The sequence below is a fragment of the Squalius cephalus genome (genome assembly GCF_949319135.1).
Source record: "Squalius cephalus genome assembly, chromosome: 17".
Classification (NCBI taxonomy): Eukaryota; Metazoa; Chordata; class Actinopteri; order Cypriniformes; family Leuciscidae; genus Squalius; species Squalius cephalus.
Genome location: NC_137138.1, coordinates 7,403,050 through 7,421,122, shown reverse-complemented (window position 1 = coordinate 7,421,122; position 18,073 = coordinate 7,403,050). Strand labels below are relative to the sequence as shown.

The 18,073-nt window shown below is 36.3% G+C and overlaps 1 protein-coding gene and 1 long non-coding RNA gene across 4 annotated transcripts in view; both read right to left on the bottom strand.

Annotated features, from left to right (window-relative positions):
- Nucleotides 1-432: 432 nt before the first annotated feature.
- The window catches only part of olfm1b (olfactomedin 1b), a 34,068-nt gene continuing 16,427 nt past the window's right edge, over nucleotides 433-18,073 (bottom strand). For both annotated transcript variants that reach the window (XM_079846773.1, XM_079846772.1), the window contains exons 5-6: nucleotides 14,473-14,579; nucleotides 433-3,504 (exon numbers count right to left, since the gene is read on the bottom strand). In XM_079846773.1, coding sequence (XP_079702899.1) covers nucleotides 2,830-3,504; nucleotides 14,473-14,579 — 782 coding nt within the window. In that variant the 3' untranslated portion in view covers nucleotides 433-2,829. The remainder of the gene's footprint in view (nucleotides 3,505-14,472; nucleotides 14,580-18,073) is intronic.
- Nucleotides 8,298-12,593, bottom strand: LOC307144415. Of its 2 annotated transcripts, XR_013818739.1 has the most exons (6): nucleotides 10,731-12,116; nucleotides 10,546-10,619; nucleotides 10,371-10,447; nucleotides 9,996-10,070; nucleotides 9,649-9,758; nucleotides 8,298-8,766 (listed from the first exon to the last, which is right to left on the bottom strand). It is a non-coding gene; the product is annotated as an uncharacterized lncRNA (long non-coding RNA). The 2 variants fall into 2 exon arrangements; XR_013818738.1 differs by having other exon boundaries at nucleotides 10,546-12,593.

The following is an 18,073-nucleotide window of genomic DNA, read 5'->3' as shown; positions in this document are numbered from 1 at the left end:
GCTTGTTTTGGTATCTACAGTACAAGTTAATACAACAAATATCAGATTTTTGCAAGTGTAATATGTAATTTTTCATATTAATGTTGCTTATCAACCAACATTATATTGCTGATGAAGCTGGTTAATCGAGGTGGGTTTAGCTAGCTAAACAGCTAGTTTTTAGTTGCTAGTTTCTTTCAACAGGGATGAAACATTGACCCCATGATGAAACAAACTCAGAGATCAATACAAAATGATGACATCAGGATATAAATCCCCTTTTATTGATAAGAATCATCGTATTGTGGGTACAACACACATCCAGGTAAGCGCATAAAGAATAAAAACTAGAATTAGGTTTAGCTAATTAGCTTTATAAGACCGTTTGAGCCTTGTTAAAATGATTACATTACATATTAGACTGCTCAATGACGTCGTAGTTTCATATTCATATTTGAGATGTCCTCTAAGTGACTTAGAGACATTTAACATTCTGATATCGATCTTTTTTGAGTTTTCGTGACAGAAACACCATCAAACTAAAACAAAAACATTGAAGCATCACCCAAGCAGACGGTACTATATTACAAAAAACATCAAACTGGAAATCTACAAAAATCAAGAATGGGCGTTAAGAAACAAGCCACTCGAAACAAACCAGATAGAAACAAGCATCTGTTTTTCTAAAGATTATAACCAACCCCGACCCATCATACAGGGAAACATTCCATTGAGCACACCTGCGCATGTAGAAACTGCTCATGCAAAACTAAAGAAGTCATTTTACAAGAATTCACCAGCACAGAGACTAATTCGGAGTAAGATTGTACCTGAACCATCTGCTAACAAAACCTGCACATCTGTTACATGGAGTTGGTGAATCATAGCAGCCATGATGTAGCTGACATCCATTTACAAGCACAACAAAGTAGCCTGAATGGTGATATTCTCACCAGAGAAGGTTTAAAGTCAACATGAAACGACGTTCGCAACCCATTTTGCTAATGTGATTAAAAGGATATTCAATGAGAAAAGACTTGATTTTATCCATCAGGAATTGATTGCATTGGGAAAATTACTAAAATTATGGATATGCTCAAATGGTCATACATGCTGCTCACATATTATTGTACAATATATTAAAAAAAAGTTGCTGCCTTAAATTTTTAAGTACAATCAACTTGATGTTTATAACATTTCAACTTAAATGACATTAAACTGACTTGTTTAAAATAAGTTGAATCCTGTAAAACTTGTAAAAAAGTTGAAAATTGCTTAACTTATTTTGATGAGTTAAAGCAATGTAAAAACATATGTTGACATAACTTTTTTACAGTGTAGCAGAGTTTGTTGCTGAATACAGACTTTAGCCATTAAAATGTTATAAGTAACTGAAATAAGCACAAATATCAGGGCATGTCAAAACATCTCCAGGGCCCAAAAACCCCCTAGACCCCTTTCAGGTTAAGAAAGTGTGATATGACAGTAAAGAGGGTGAATTTTGAATTCATGTTGACTTTAATAGCACGCTTTGGTCTGTTCTCAGGTGCTACATACATGTAGGCCGTTAAAAAATATCATGACATGGTCCACATCGAGAAAACTTAATTGCAGAGAAGTTCAAGTAAAATCTCACGAGAGTCCTTTAAACGACAACAGAGCTTTCAACAGTCAGCGCCTTCAGCCAATCACGTTTTTTTTTCTGGATTATCTAAAGAAATGAGCTCTGCAAAGCACACAAGTTGGACTTATGATATTGCACAGACTGGTTGCCGACCGAGTTAGTTTTCCGAGTGAAGCACCATCGGTTTTCCCGCACACACTCAGTTTATGAGGAAAGGGTTGGGTATTCCATGTGGGCTACTAGTCCGTAACTAAATCCCAATGCTCTCCGTATTTCAGTGTGCAGAAAAACATGGACAAATGTTTTTTTAGTGCTACTGGAAAACATCTGACTGGACACTGTCCTAAAAGGAAAAGTTTTTTTGTAAAAAAAGAAAGGCGTGGCTTTATTTCATGTTTTTTTTTTTTTTTTTTTTGGCATCTGTTCATCATTTTGTGTTTTATTTTCCATTCACATGTCTATTGTTCTTTAAATGGTTCAGTTTTCATTCAGCATGGCATTTTTTCACTGCAAAAATATTTCCTACTTGGTATTTTTGTCTTGTCTTGTGTTCAAATATCTAAACATTCTTATGTCAAGATACTTTTACTTAAGAAGCAAAATGACACAAGATAAGAAGTCTTGTTTTCTGACAAAATGATCAAAATGAAGTGAGTTTATGCTTAAAACAAGAGCAAAAATCTTCCTGTGAGGTCAGAAAAATAAAAACTTGTGTGCATTAATTTTCATCTGGAAGATGTCATTTTTAGTGTTTGCTCAATTGGACTAAGTCTCCTAAAACATTCCCTGTCGGATATTAACTCGACATGCAGCAGATGTTTTTGAGTCAGAAAGTACATGAATCTAATGTTTTTTCGATGTTCCTCTGGGTTATGAATATTTTGACTTGAATTTGAATTAAATTTAACTTAAAAGGGAAAACAAGTTTATTTTTTTTACCCCATTGGCAGATATTTTCAGTGAAAACGTATCATTTTTTTAGAAAACACTTTATCTTCCAGTGTCATTTTGAATCTCGGTTAAATGTATCTTGATTTAAGAGTGTATAGATATTTATACTGCAAAAACAAGACAAAAATACTGAGGAAGAACATATTTTCTTTTCTTCTTCTTTTTTTTTTTTTTTTTGCAGTGTTGTAACAATCTGTTGAAGAACATTCAAAAAAGGATTGTCTTGGGTTCAGTTTTCTGTTCCTTTCAGATTCTCCAAACTAAATCCTCCATGGTTACAGCTGCTCCGAGCGGATGACATGGAAAAGAGTAACGTTGTACAGGACCTGATGTCCGTTATTCCAGGCGTATAGCGCTCGATCTCGTGGGTTGTAGTCCAGCATGGAGATGTGCGAGTACTTGTTCTGAAGAACGATATCGATGTACTCATACGTTGAGGAGTTGGTGTGGTAGGCGTAGTAGACTTTGGTCCCTCCTGAGTAGCCATTGGTCACGTACAGCGTCCCGCAAATCATAAAGGACTCCCCGGCACTGCGCCTCGGGTGATTGGTTGTCCAGGACTGGATGATGTGCAGGGTCAGAGGGTGGAGCTTGCTGATGACGATGTTCCCCGCGTTCTGATTGGTGGCGTACACAGCCCAGAGCCCGCCCTCGTCCACCATGAGGTCGATGTCGGAGTGTCCTCCCCAGGCGTAATGGTAGGTGTTGCTGTAGCCTGCGTTGTCCAGACGCTGAGACCTACTAATGGTGGAGGTCTTGAAGTCAAACTTGATGATCATGTTACTCTGGAACTTGTTAAAATAGATGGAACCGTTGTAGACCACCTGACCCGTCCCGGACCAAGGGTGCGGGAGCCGGTGTGACGTGAAGTTATCCGACGTCATGAAGTCGGCCATAGATTTGTACTCCCGCACGAAGCGGTTGTTGTGGTAACCGTCCATGTACCACACCTGAACAGAAGTGAGAGAGTAAGTGATTAATTTATATAAATGACGTACAATACGAGCAGTTGAGTTAATGAGACACATCCCTGATAGAACAAGTATGCTGACCAGATGTGCATTAATTTTCATCTGGAAGATGTCATTTTTAGTATTTGTTCATCTGGACTAAGTCTCCTAAAACATTCCCTGTCGGATGTTAGCACAACATGCAGCAGATGTTTTTGAGTCAGAATGTATGTGGATCTAATGTTTTTACGATGTTCCTCAGGGTTGTGAATCATTCTGAACTGAATTTGAATTAAATATGAGATAGTAAACAGGAACTACGGATCTGAATGCCTATCAAGGCACACTTTGAATGTTGGCTTGACAAAGTCTTGTTTGAAAGTGTTGTTGCTTAAAAAGCCTTTAAAGGGTTAGTTCACCCAAAAATGAAAATTCTGCCAGTAATTATTCACACTCATGTTGTTCCAACCCCCTAAAACTTTCGTTCATCTTCGGAACACAAATTAAGATATTTTTGATGAAATCTGAGAGCTGGCTCACTCCTCCAAAGGCTTCTCTGTAATTGAAACTTGCCGGCCCAGAAAGTTAGTAAAGACATCGTTAAAATAGTCCAAGTGACTTCAGTGGCTCAACCATAAATTTATCAAGCGACAAGAATACTTTTTTACAGACGGACAGATAGATAGATAGATAGATAGATAGATAGATAGATAGATAGATAGATAGATAGATAGATAGATAGATAGATAGATAGATAGATAGATAGATAGATAGATAGATAGATAGATAGATAGATCTAGTACGGGTAACAAACGGGTAGACTAGTTAGTCGTCTGATAGTTAGTCATCTTTCTCTGACTGCGAGTCATAAACATATCCTTATATTGCCTGATGTTGTCCAGCCAATCAATATAAATGTATCTTCACCTAGCATTAGTAATACACAGTTACAAAGCTTGGTCTAACAGAGTCTAAAATGGTCAAAATTCTGGCTTGACATTCACAGAATCAAAATTCAAGTAGTTTAAACTACAGTCTATTTACTCGAAGTGGGTCAAGTTGTTCTTCATTTTGTCTATGCTTGCATTGGATTTTTTTGTTCTGGCATAATTCGCCAGCACATCAGGACGTGTTCAGCGAGGTCTTAATTAAATTCCAGACCGAAGGTGTCCATTCTTCCCCTGGCTTTGGCAGAACGCAGGCGGTGAAAATTGACAGCCAGGAAGTTGCTGTGTGCCAGGCATTACGAACCCTATGGGGATAATTCCAGATCATTCCGGATAAAAGCCGACTCTCCGTGGAGAATTCCCAGCATGACTGGGGCTTCTGTCTCTCGGTGAGCGAATAGAAAGGGAGCAGTCACGCTTATGGAATATTCCAGAGCCTCGTGGCCCAGCGGGACGTCTGTATGCTCTCTATAGGAGGCACGAGGCAGTCAACAACATCTACTGTATAAATCAACATACACACTCTCTTCTGCATGTTGGAACATACTGCAAACCCTTTCTTTTGAAATCCAGCCACAGTTGTTAACCGTATTACTGCATTAGGAACATTTGAGTAGATTTTATTGTTTTAACAACATTTTTCACAATATAAACTGTTCCAAAGCTTTACAAAGAACATACTCTCTGTTAGCGAGTCCTAGGCAGAAGTGGCGATTATAAACCCCCAAGATAGACATAAGAGTGCAAAGAAGTGCCAAGAATCAGCTGAGGACGTTCATCCTTTGTCTAACACCAAAATAACACCATAAAACATATTTTTTACAGGTATAAAATGCTCTGCCAGCTCTGAACTAGAATCAGAGGTCTCTTTACCGCTCCGAGCCCAACAGAACTTGTAAACAGATTTTTAGGCTAGGTTCTGCGCAGTTTTCCATGTAAAACTTTAGGTTTGGATGTAGTTGGCAATGGGTGAGCAACACAAGGAATATTATTAGTTATTTCTGTTCATCAATACGGTCAGGTTTTCTGAATTTATAAGTGCTGCTATATAAATAAATTTACTAACTCGCTTACTGTTAATAGTTAATAAGGTCGGGTATCCTTTGAATTTTGGCGATTCCGATTCTGTGCATCAATTCCTAATTTCGATTCCAATAAGGTAAAAAAAAAACCCTTTTACTTAAAAAAAAAAGTTTTATTGCAAAACATTTCATTGTAGCTGAATACCATGAACAAAAATCAACAGGCTAAAGAACACTTACACAAGGAACTTTTGCCTATGGTTAAAAAATACCATAGCAAAAACAACTTTCCTAACTAATATACATTTAAGGCATTATTGAAGATAAGTAAACACTCAGTAATTAAAAAAGAACTAATAAATAAATAGCAATATCAGAAGATACTATTGAAATAAACAGTGTTTCAAGTTTTTCAGGTATTCAGGTACAGAAACGCTGCACTTTATGAATAAAATATACATTACAAATATGGTTACAAAAGTTATTCAGTCAAGAATAGCGAGTGAATATTCTCTTTGTCTTTTGTTTGAGTAACGTTATGATAGGAATATTAGGCTGCTGTCACTTTAAGAGCTGCACAGATCAAATATACTGTTACACATATCTTCTTTCTCAACTGTTTATGTTCACTTAAGACATAACCGACTGTGTTTACGAGGATATTTTGACATACTTTTGTTCATTCAAGTGCAAAAAGAAGAAAGCAATGTTTCTTTCTTGTGCTTGAATGGTTTAAAATCACTTTAAAATCCCCTTTTCTGTGCGCACACTTTGGATGAGTGTGCAGTTCTTGCGCTTGAATGCACACAAAAGAATCGATAAGAATTTTATAACAAGTAACCGATTCCTGACCTGATCTGATTTTCACAGAATCAATTTTCGATTCCCAACCCTATTAGAGATGCACTGATAAATTTCTCCCCTGATACCGATAACCAATCATTCAGGATGATACCGATTATTGTCCGATATATCAGTGCATCTCTAAAATATATATACATTTAATGTTAATAAAAACAAACAAATTTGTAAAACATGGTAAATAATCCTCTCTGATGGTAATAGTGTATTTGCAGAGTAAATGTTAGTATTGCTGAACATGTGATGCCAGGACACTTTTTGTGGATTTGTAAAGCGTCTAGTGGCATTGCTTCTCTATATATCAGCTTTTGAGTATCGAGCCACAGAATACCTTTATGGTCAAAAGGTGGATATGACAAATAGTAATATGGAGTGCAGCATTAAAATTGGACCATACTGGTCGGCCACAGGGTGTTTGTTCGGGCTTTAACTCAGTGCTCATGCAGACATTGAATGCTGATCCATCTCTGCTTGATATCTCTGACAGCAACACAGTGCTGTGCCAAAGCTTTTTATCTTTGAAGAGTCAGAAAACTGCTCTGAAATATTGCTTATTGTTCACTCCCACACACACACACACACGGTTCTCTCTCTACACGCTCTGTCTGTCTCACACATACAGCCTACGGTCTCATCAATCTTTGAGAACAAGAGCCTCCAACCAAAAAGTGTGAGAAAAACAGAACAAGAGGGGGAGGGAGGGAGCACTAAAACCGGGTCTGTGGGTGTGAAGGAAGGTTATATATTCACTAGCCTGATTTATAATTGCGTTTATGGGTTTCGGAGGAACTAGCTTGTGCAAAGCATCACTTTAATGGCATTTTGGGTTTGTAATTGTGTATTCTTGGGTGAATACGTGTTGTTTCTAAATCAAAGATCTGGTATGAGCTTTTGCAATGAGCTATTTTTTTATTTGCTTATGTAGTTTTATATTAGACTATTTGTTATTATTTTGTGTTTTCCAGTCTGCTGTACCATTATAATTCTTTGCAAAATGTCAGACAGTATCAGATGTGTTTTCCTTCCACAATTGGCACTATTAAAGCACTACTTTATGAGAACTAAACTCTTATGTGAATACAGTCGCAGCTAAAGGTTGCTGCATGACACAGGAGCTCTTTATATGAAATTGGATGTATAAGTTTGTCAAGCTTTACTGTCCTGCATACATACATTATACTTGCTTTGGGTAATATATAACAAATTTCAAATGAATGATTGCTTGTAAATGTAAACTATAGCTAACTATAACTACACCACACTGTAAAAAAAAATATGCCTCTCCAACATAAAAATTTCTAGTGACCCGTTGCACCTAAAATTTTTAGTTGGCCCAATTTAAGTTGCAGAAACCAACTTCTTTGTGTTGTGCTGACTACCCCTGCATGTAGACTGAGCTTGAAATAGAATGTTGTGTCAATTAAATATTTTCTGTTGACTAAACATAGCTTGTTGGGCCAACAAGCAGACTCAAATTGAAATAAAATGTTGTATTAATTAAATATTTCATGTTGGCCAAAAAGTCTATTTTTCATTAATGTTGGTCAAAAAATCTATTTTTCGTTATTTCAAATAAATAACACACTATGCTCTGATAAAGTACATTTTATGTATTTATTTAAATCCATATGAACTTGTCTGTCATGCTAATAAAATAGCATGGCATATCACTCTTAGTCAATAGCTGTACTGTAAAAACAAATATCTGCTTTACAAAATGAAACTCGAAACTTACACTTACAGTGTTAAAATGTATTCCGTTAGTAATGTGCATATTTCACACTTTCAAAAGTGTTATTTTAACTCCAAAATGGAGGGAGTCATATATACATTTCAGGAGTGTTAAATTTGACTCAAATTGAGTTTGTATTTATGAGATGTGCTTTTTGACAAAAGGAATCTTTTCAGAAATAAAAGCAAAGCATTTAACCTATTGATAACAATGAATGCACATCAAAACAATCCAGAAAGTTAAAATGTAACCTTAGTCTGGGATCATAGTAGAATTCTGTTCATTGTAATGTTAAAAATAAAGGCAAAATGCAAACAGTTGTTTTAACAAACTAGTTTTTATTAACAAACAAGTCCCTTTACATCATAGGTTAACTTTTAAAATAAATGAAGGCAAAATATAGACATTTCTGCCATCAGAATTATGTGAAAGCTGCTCATCAAATGGTCTGTTATCTCTGTAATACTTCAAGTCCTGTACATGTCAGTGAATGTAAGTCCTGTGTCAGTGAAGTTGAGTCAATACCTTCGACTTTGCAACAGTACAGCAACAACATTCAACAGATGAAAAACAGTTGCAGGATACGAGTGGATCAGTTGTGTCCAATTGCTAACAGTAAAGTTCAGTGCATAGTTGTTTCACAGAGAAGGAAAGGCTGTGCAGATCCAACTTTCTCGAAAAATCCTGTAGTGCTGGTTCCCTAGAGTAGACAACACAAAACCAGACCATTTACAATTAATATTTGTGTTTTATAAATACAGCAAGTTTATGGTGGAAAAAGTTCAATCATCTTAGACTTTCGTGACTCAAACAATAAACTATTTTGGTTAGATTAAGACTTGAATTTACTGATTTCCAAGTAAATTAAAGACTTAATTCATCCAAAAATATAAATTCTGTCATTAATTATTCACCCTTATGTTGTTCCAAACCAGTAAGAGTTTTGCTCATCTTTGGAACACTTAATGATGATATTTTAAAATTTCTGTCCCTTCATCGACAGCCTATTCAACTATCACTTCCAAAGCCACAGAAAGGTATAAAGGAAATCATAAGTAATCATGTGACTCAAGTGGTTTAACCTCAATTTTTTTTTTATGAAGCAACAAGAGTGCTTTGTTTGCACAAAAAAACAACAACAAAAAACTTAACTTTATGTACTAATTATTAATCTTCGATGCACGCTCACTTAACAACATCTGCTTTCGCATCAACAACATGCACAACTCGTAATGTTCTCATGAACGCATGTTGGAAATTTATATTTTCTAAATTAAGTGGTAAATGTTTTGTTGCTGCAAACACAGCACTCGCGTAGTTTAATAAAATGTATGTTAAACCACTGGAGTCGCATGGAGTACTTTAATGATGTACCTTTACACCTTTATGGGGCTTGAACGTGGTATTTGCGTAGACTGTCAATGGAGGGACAGGAAGCTCTCAGATTTCATTAAAAATATCCTCATTTGTGTTGTAAAGATGAAAGAAAGTCTTACATGTTTGGAACGAGATGAGGGTAAGTAATGACATAATTTCCATTTGTAGGTGAACTAACCCTTTAGGAATAAATTTAGACACGCACCTTAAGAAATCTCACTAAATAGTCAGCTGACGGAAGAATCTTTGTTCCCTTCTTGTGGCTTTGTGATGTTGGAGGCAGGTGATGGGCAGAGATTTCCCAATCAGTTGAGTCTAAAATTAAAAAAGCAAGACAACATCTACCTGTCAAATCATGAAAACAATTGGTTTGAAAACTAATTTTATTTAAGGAAAAGGAAAAGTAACTTTTGTAAAGTAATTTGACTGGACAAATTCAAAATGACTTATGAAACACAAAAAAATCTAGTTATACCAAATAGCAACAAAGCTTTTTTTAAATGTTTATGCACATGATTATCTCAAATGTTATCTGTAAAATCTGACCCTCACCAGGTTCTAGTCTGCACAGCCTTTAAAGACCAAGCCTGGTTAGCCTTAACCACTTGGTGCAGCATGGAAATGCTCCTAGCAAACACAAATAGCAAATACATTTAAACATGAAAGCATATCCAAACATCAACCAAAATTGAATCTGATAAATACATTTTCATAAACATTTAATCTTAAAGAATTACTTACACATTCTAAGAAAATTTGTTTTTCAGTTAACGTTAGGTTTCAGTTAAGATAAGTTAGGTGTGCTGGCAAACGAAAGTAAAATATGGTTTGAGGATAAATACATTATGATATTTGCACATCACAAATATTGTCATAAAACAAAATAACATTATAAAATACATATTGTAAATGAGTTAAAACACTTACTCTGTGTTTTCACCGTTAAAAGCAAACTCCGTGTCTGCACTGCGTCACGAGTCAAAGATGCAGGGCCTAACGTTAGTCTGTGACAAAGGTTTAGGCGCACACATCACATAAATATCGTTATAAAACAATATAATGCCATGAAATACATGTTGTAAATTAGGTTAAAAACACTTACTTTCGGTGTTTTCCCTGTTAACGTTACAAGCAAACCTTCTCGTCGTCAGCTCCGTATTGAGTCAAAGATGTCGCCTTTGAGAAAGGTTTCAGCTCGTTTAAGCATGTGCACAGACTGAGCATTTAAATTTCTCTATAAATCAATATGTTATAAAATACATATTGTAAATTAGATAAAACACTTACTTTCGTCGTTTCTCTGTTTAAAAGCAACCTCACCCTGGTCTGCTCCGCATCGCGCGTCAACGAAAATGCCTTTCTGAGAACGATTTAGCCATTTACAGCACATACATATTGTAATAAAACAATATAATGTTATAAAATGCATATATAAATGCGATAAAACACTAAATATCTGTGTTTTCCCTCCTCGTATGCCTTGCATCGTGAGTCAAAGAAAATGGCGTCTGTGAAAAAAGTTTCGTCGCGCTTCTTTGCGCATGCTCAGACGATTGACGCTGTTCCCTCTTGCTCGGCCAACATAATATTTTTTGTGCAACGTTAAAAGTTCTGTGAACACAATTATTTATTTTCTCTTGATGAACATTTTGTAGTACAGTCATGGAAATCATGCAATCATTGACCAAACATATTTTTTCTTTTTTGACACAACCATTATGTTGAGCCAACATGTATTTCCTCATTTGTACAACTTTTCGCATCAATAATTTTTTACAGTGCAGCTCTAATCTGCTAAATGCAACTATAAGACATTAAAATATTATAAACATTAACCACAATTTTCTTTAAAGCTGCTTTGAAACAATATGTATTTTCTGAAAAGCACTATACAAATAAATTTGACTTGGCTATATTCATAATATAAAATGGCCTTTGAGAATAAAGTTGAAAAGTTAAATTACAAATAGTCATTAAATTGTTATTATATAAAGCAAATTCATTTAAGTACAATAATTTCTGGTACCAGTTTTTTATTCAGGTGATATTGGATATTTAATTGTATATACTCTTTTCCCCTGTTTTAACATTTAGATTACTGTTGTTAATCTTTTAAAAACAATAATAATTTTCGAACACAATCTTTTGCGAGTCTCAAAATGAATAAAAATGTTCATTCTGTAGATTTATTGCCTAAATGCACTGGTAGCATATATCAAATAAATATTTTAGTTTGTGTTTTGTTTTTAATGCATTTATACAAAATAGTAATACATTTCATTGTCGGCTCTATAGCAATAATAGTAAATTGAAATTCTGAAGATCTAGACATTAAACTAATAGTATGTGAACACTGAATATGTTTTGTTCACATCATAGATGTAATTCTATTCATTTTTTAGTTGCTTGTTTTAGCATGAACTCTGTATTCACCATCCAGCTATCCAGATTTTGTTTCAATGTGATTAATGGCTAAATAAAAGAGAGGCTGCAGTGCTCACTGCAGAGCCAATGGGTGGAGCTTGAAGGTCTAGCCACACCCTAACCCTACTATAACCCTATCCCTGAACATAATTAGGTCAAGCCCCGCCCATTAAGTCCACAGAGGTGCAGCTCCACCCATTACATCCAGAGAGGGAGAGCTGGATGTCATTTGGCTCTAATTGAAACAAAAGAGATGCTTGTGAAACTAATGACTAGTGATTTTGAACTTCTCATCGAGAACTGGCAAAGCTATTTGCTGAGAAACTTCTTATAAACGCACCAGTTAAAGCATATGCAGCATATAGCTCTGGGATGCCAACTGCTAATTGCCAATTTGTCATTTAGCCCACACTTTAATGTAAAACCGCTTGCAGGATATTTATTACAGGAACAGTCTCTTGCAACCTGGGGTTACGTTTCTGGCCACGGGAGCTCATTTAACATTTGTAACCGGCCCAGATCTTTAAACACAATGCCATGTAACCCGATAGCTAAACAGGTAAAAAATGATAGCACACTTCTGCAATGCCAATCGAAGGCTTGCATGAGCCACACAACATCACCAAACACGATTTTCACATTTTCACACTTTCACAAATGCCTGAGAAACGATTAGGCTTGGAATCGGCGCACAGGCCATCATCAGGAACATCTCAGGCTCATTTCCAGCTGCCCTCATTCCTCCAGCACAGTCTGCAGTGTTTTAACCTCCACCCGTTATCAGAAGCCCCCCTGCGCCCTCCATTACGAGCCCCGCCGGAGCACTTCATGTCTGGATGAGTGGGAAATTATTTGGCCTCGCTTATCTTCCCCTTGTGCCGCTGTGAGTGTCAGTGACCTGGCTTCAACTCCACAGATATCCGACTAGTAAATGAATACTTGGAATGAAGTGGTTCTTTTTTTATTCTTTCATTCCCATATATATATAATTTTACTATATACAGTAAAAAGAAGTGTTTTGTCTTTATTCAAATATATTTTTAGATTTAATTTGTTGAAGCTGAATTCGAATGAAAGACTTTTTAGTGATCCTGATGATGGACTAAATATTTAGATGAAGTATTTTCTGCAAATGCATAAGGGTGAAGAATTTCATTTCATTGAACTTCTTTCTGTGCATACGGAAATAGGACGCGAGTTTTTCCTCAAGCGGTGTGTATTTGCATTTGTGTATGACGGCTCGGCCTTGAGGTTTGTTTTTCTGTGTTTTTTCTTGATGGTTCTAAAGCAACATGGTTATAAAGCGTTTGCCTGCAGCTGCAGCTCGTGGGTTTTTACTGCAGGCATTAACCAGATATCCTCCACCATCTGCATTCTAAAGCATATCAGAAACGAATCCTGTATGTCCTATAGAAGGAAGTTACACTTGTATTCATTACCAAATCCTGAGAAATGCAAAATATACATGCAAATGTTTCAGTTCAACTTTTCCCATAGGAAAATGAGACATTTATAGCCTATCTTTCTTTCTTTATAGTCAAGTCATTTTATGAAAAAAGGTTGAACAAATTGCAACAGAAGCAAACTCAACTGATTTTGTATCCTCAATATGTCCTGAGTAAGGAAAAAAAAGCCCCAAAGAATCCCATTAGGGGAAAGTTTCGAAAAGACCCAAATATAGCCTATTCATATGCCTATTCATTCTTTTTCTTACGTGAATAGGGTAAAAAATGTAACCTTTAGATATCACCATGAAATTGGTTCCATTCAGACCTTAACATTTTACTGTTATATATCAACAAGATTCAACAAGACATTTTCACCTGGCTATACCCAATGTTTAGATCTGTTGTGGTATTTATGCAAATTAGCACATCTGTAATTAGATGATGCACCGTTTGTCCGTGTTAACAAACAATAAAAAAAAAAAAACTTGTAATACATTTTTTGTTTGTCTTGATGTAAGTAATCAACTCAGTAATTTTCATGGTGATATCTAAAGGTTAAATATTTTACCCTATTCACGTAAGAAAAAGAATGAATAGGCGTATGAATAGGCTATATTTGGGTCTTTTTCGAAACTTTCCCCTAATGGGATTCTTCGGGGCTTTTTTTTTCCTTACTCAGGACATATTGAGGATATAAAATCAGTTGAGTTTGCTTCTGTTGCAATTTGTTCAAGGTTGACCCCCATTTTGGCTTAAAATGACTGGACTATTATACACTCAGCCACTTTATTGGTTCCACCGGCTCAACCGCTCGTTAACACAAATATGTAATCAGCCAATCACATGGCAGCAACTCAATGTATTTAGGCATGTAGACATGATGAAGATGATCTGCTGAAGTTCAAACTGAGCATCAGAATGGGAATGACTTTGAACGTGGCATGGTTGTTGGTGACAGACGAGCTGGTCTGAGTATTTCAGAAACTGCTGATCTACTGGGATTTCTAGAGTTTACAGAGAATGATCCGAAAAAGAGAAAATAACCAGTGAGCGGCAGTTCGGTGTGTGAAAATGCCTTGTTGATGTGGCCAGACTGGTTCAGCTGATAGAAAGGCAAAAGTAACTCAATACATGTAGCCATAATCGTTTGTACTCACCCTAGTGTCTCCTTCAGGAGCGAGGGGGTCCGTCATCCAGGATCCGAACCGAGACCCGGATGTTTTAATAGTGTTTGCATCACTAATGCCGGTCAGCTTACCACAAGCTGCAATACACACAACACACACGTTTAATTGCACGCATACACTCACGCTCACACACACTTTCTAACCAGAAGCCTACAGTCACACACATGTTTAATGAGTTTAGTGATGTTATGATGAGTCTGATACAGTCATAATTACTGTGGTAATCTTATATCTTGAAGTGAAGGTTCTGGTTAAATGACTTTAATTGAGTCACACCGAGCTTCATTATGATCTTTCACGGCGAAGAGTGAGAGAAACATTCGCTTGTGTTTCTCTACTTCTCTTTCACCTCAGTGCTTTATTTCTTTAAGTCAACATGAAATGGCAATCCCAACCCATGTAAATCTGTGTGAAAGATTATAAAGACAAACTTGCTTTAGAATGACTTACAACGTTTAGTTGCTCACAATAAAATCGGTGTATTAAGAAAGCTAATAGTCTTTTTTGCTGTTCATGTTGACATACAGTAACACAAAGTGGTTGAGCTGGTGAATGTATACCTTCATAGATAATTTATGAATACATGTTTTTTGTTTCTGTGACAGAGAGAGAATAATGTACATGTAAAACGTAAGATAAATGTCAAACATTATGGTGTTTGACATCCTGTGATGTTGATAGTGCAGTGTATTAACCATGCTGTATTTTCCTGCTCAGCCTCTCCCATTCAACACACACACACATGCTTGAGATTAACACACTGAGCTGTAATCTGTTGTCTAGAGGGACACACAGGCCTACATTATTACGCTACTATCTTTAGAATAAAGCCCTGATTCACTCCAACTGCAGAATCGTCTTACGCAATCTTCTTAAACAATGTGCATGATTTTTGATTCATGTTTGTCAAATAGAAAACACATGCATTTCACATGTGAGCACATGTGAGAGTGTTTTATAAATTCATGTGTTTTTGATTAATCTCACGGGATTGCATCAAAATGGCATTTGAGGATTTATATTTGAACAAGTGAAATCAGAAGTGAACTAGATTTATACATTTCTGATGTAAATGTTAGTGATTGCGTTCACTTAAAGGGATAGTTCACCCAAAAATGAAAATTCTGTCATCATTTACTCACCCTCAAGTTGTTTCAAACCTGTAAGAATTTCTTTTTTCTGCTGAACACAAAAGAAGATATTTAGAAAAATGTCTGTAACCAAACAGTTGATGGACCCCATTGACTTCCATAGGAAGTTTTTTCCTACTATGGAAGTCAATGGGGTCCATCAACTGTTTGGTTACAGACATTTTTCAAAATATCTTCTTTTGTGTTCAGCAGAAAAAATAAATTCTTACAGGTTTGAAACAACTTGAGGGTGAGTAAATGATGACAGAATTTTCATTTTTGGGTGAACTATCCCTTTAAAGTAACAGTAATGCATCTTCTCCTCTACCGAATACAAGTTCGTTCATGTCACGTGTAGGATGAAATTTTACATGGGAAAATGTGAAATTCCTTTGGTTTCCCTGTAAAGGTTTTATATTCATCAGAAGCGATACACATGGATGAAGCTCAAGTGTGCGTGAAACAGAGAAATAAATCAGAGTTGTTTTAAAGCCATATTGATCATACAGTGAAACTGGCCCAGATTTCTCCTCCAGAAACTCGGCGCGAAGAAGAGAGAAAGACGATACACACCAGAGAAAAGATGCCGATGTGTGTGGGTGCTGGGAAGTGGAAGCTGTGATGGTGAATGCATAACTTCACTCTTTAATAGCTCAAGAGACTTGTCAAGAGAGTTCTCGGTTGTGCTTCATTTAAGTATCCGCTATGTCTCTGACTCAAATGAGAGAATAGCTGACATACAGTAAGAGACAAAAATGTTTTCTAAGAATGTTTGGCTAACATTAACATTAAGTTATGAAACGTTATTTCTGAATGTTCCAAATGTGTTTTTTTTTTTTTTTTTTTTTTGGTTATACAAATGTTAAGGGAACATTCCGTTTTATCACTCTACAAACATTATGTGGTGCCGTTAGTTTTGAACGTTTGAACATTCTAAAACAAGTAGTAACATTCTAAAAACGTTAGACGAACAAATAAAAAAAAATCCCAATGTTTTACAGTTGTTGTGTTGTCATGTAAAATTGGATTTAACTTTACACAGAAATGGTTAGTCAGCGATTTTTTTTCCAACTAAAATCATGTCAACATGTCTAAAGTTTACATCTTGTGGCTATAATATTGAAATATTAATATATATATTAACAATTAATATTGAGTATTTTTACCTGGTCTCATGAGAAAACAACCATTTCACAAGGTGGTAATTTGGTGGTATGGTGGTATGAATGTGATGATGATTTTTGAATCATCAAAAACAAAGTATGCATGAAGGTTCACCCTTAAACATAAACATCACCCGTAAACACGTACAAATGAGATGATACAAATTAACCACAAATTTGTCAAATATAAGAAAAGTTATGAATTATCATGAGATTTCTTTGGTGTAACTCTTTTACTGCCAGTGTTTTTTTCTTTCTTTTTTTGGCCAGTCACTGCCAGCATTTTTGATCATTTTCAAAAAACTTTCATGGTCCTCAGAATATTTTGTAGTATGAATATCTGAACATGCAATATATCAACACCCCCAAAGCTTTTTACTCTATAGCTTTGTTCTAAGTGACGTGGGTGTCCCGGGGCTCAAGATTCGCAGGGTAGAAAAGGGCAGTGATGCTGGGTGCGATTAAAAAGATCCCATTGTCTGTTAAGTTCTGGTTGGGGAATTACAGATGGACCGGCTCGGCGATCTCATTTCATATTCTTATTAACAGCTTATCTCCTGAACTGCCATTTTCCTTAGCATGCTATTCAGCGTAAATCCTACCCTGCAGTCAGTTTCATTGGTTAAAGCAGCGCTATGCAGTTTTGGCAATTTCTCTTCACTTTTTGCTCGCAGGTTTCTCTATAGAGCTCCCCCTACAGCTTCGGAATAGATATTTGACAACACTGTCGTCAAAACTCGTTGGCGACTCGCCCCCCTCCCATCTTCTAACTCTGGTCATATGCATTTGTTTTCAAAGAAGCCGGCGAACGTACGGAGCCATGTCCACTGAGGTGTATGATACACAGAAGGCTTGCATATAAATGTTTAAATAGTGTATGTGTGCAGTGCCATAAAGCAATTTGTTATATCACGAGACCTGATATCACGCAATACGGCCCGCCGGCCCAAAGTTGCAAGGGTGGTTTTCCGCTCACAGGCGCTAGGGTGGTGCGAGAAGACCACCATTCAACCCGAAAAAAGTCATATAACCATTCAAAAAACTGCATAGTTCCCCTTTAAGGTTATGGTGTAGGGTATGTTTGCATTTGTTGTAGCATTCTGTTGGAAATCAGCACTTTGAATGACATGACCAATTCAATCTTTAGAATCGCTATGGGGCGGAGTTTGCACTGAACTGTGTTTTTTTTTTTTTTTATGGGATGGGTCTGTCTGTCAGTCAATAGGAGGAAGCCACACCCTATTTTGAGCTCCCACCCCCGTTTTGGTTATGGGGGTT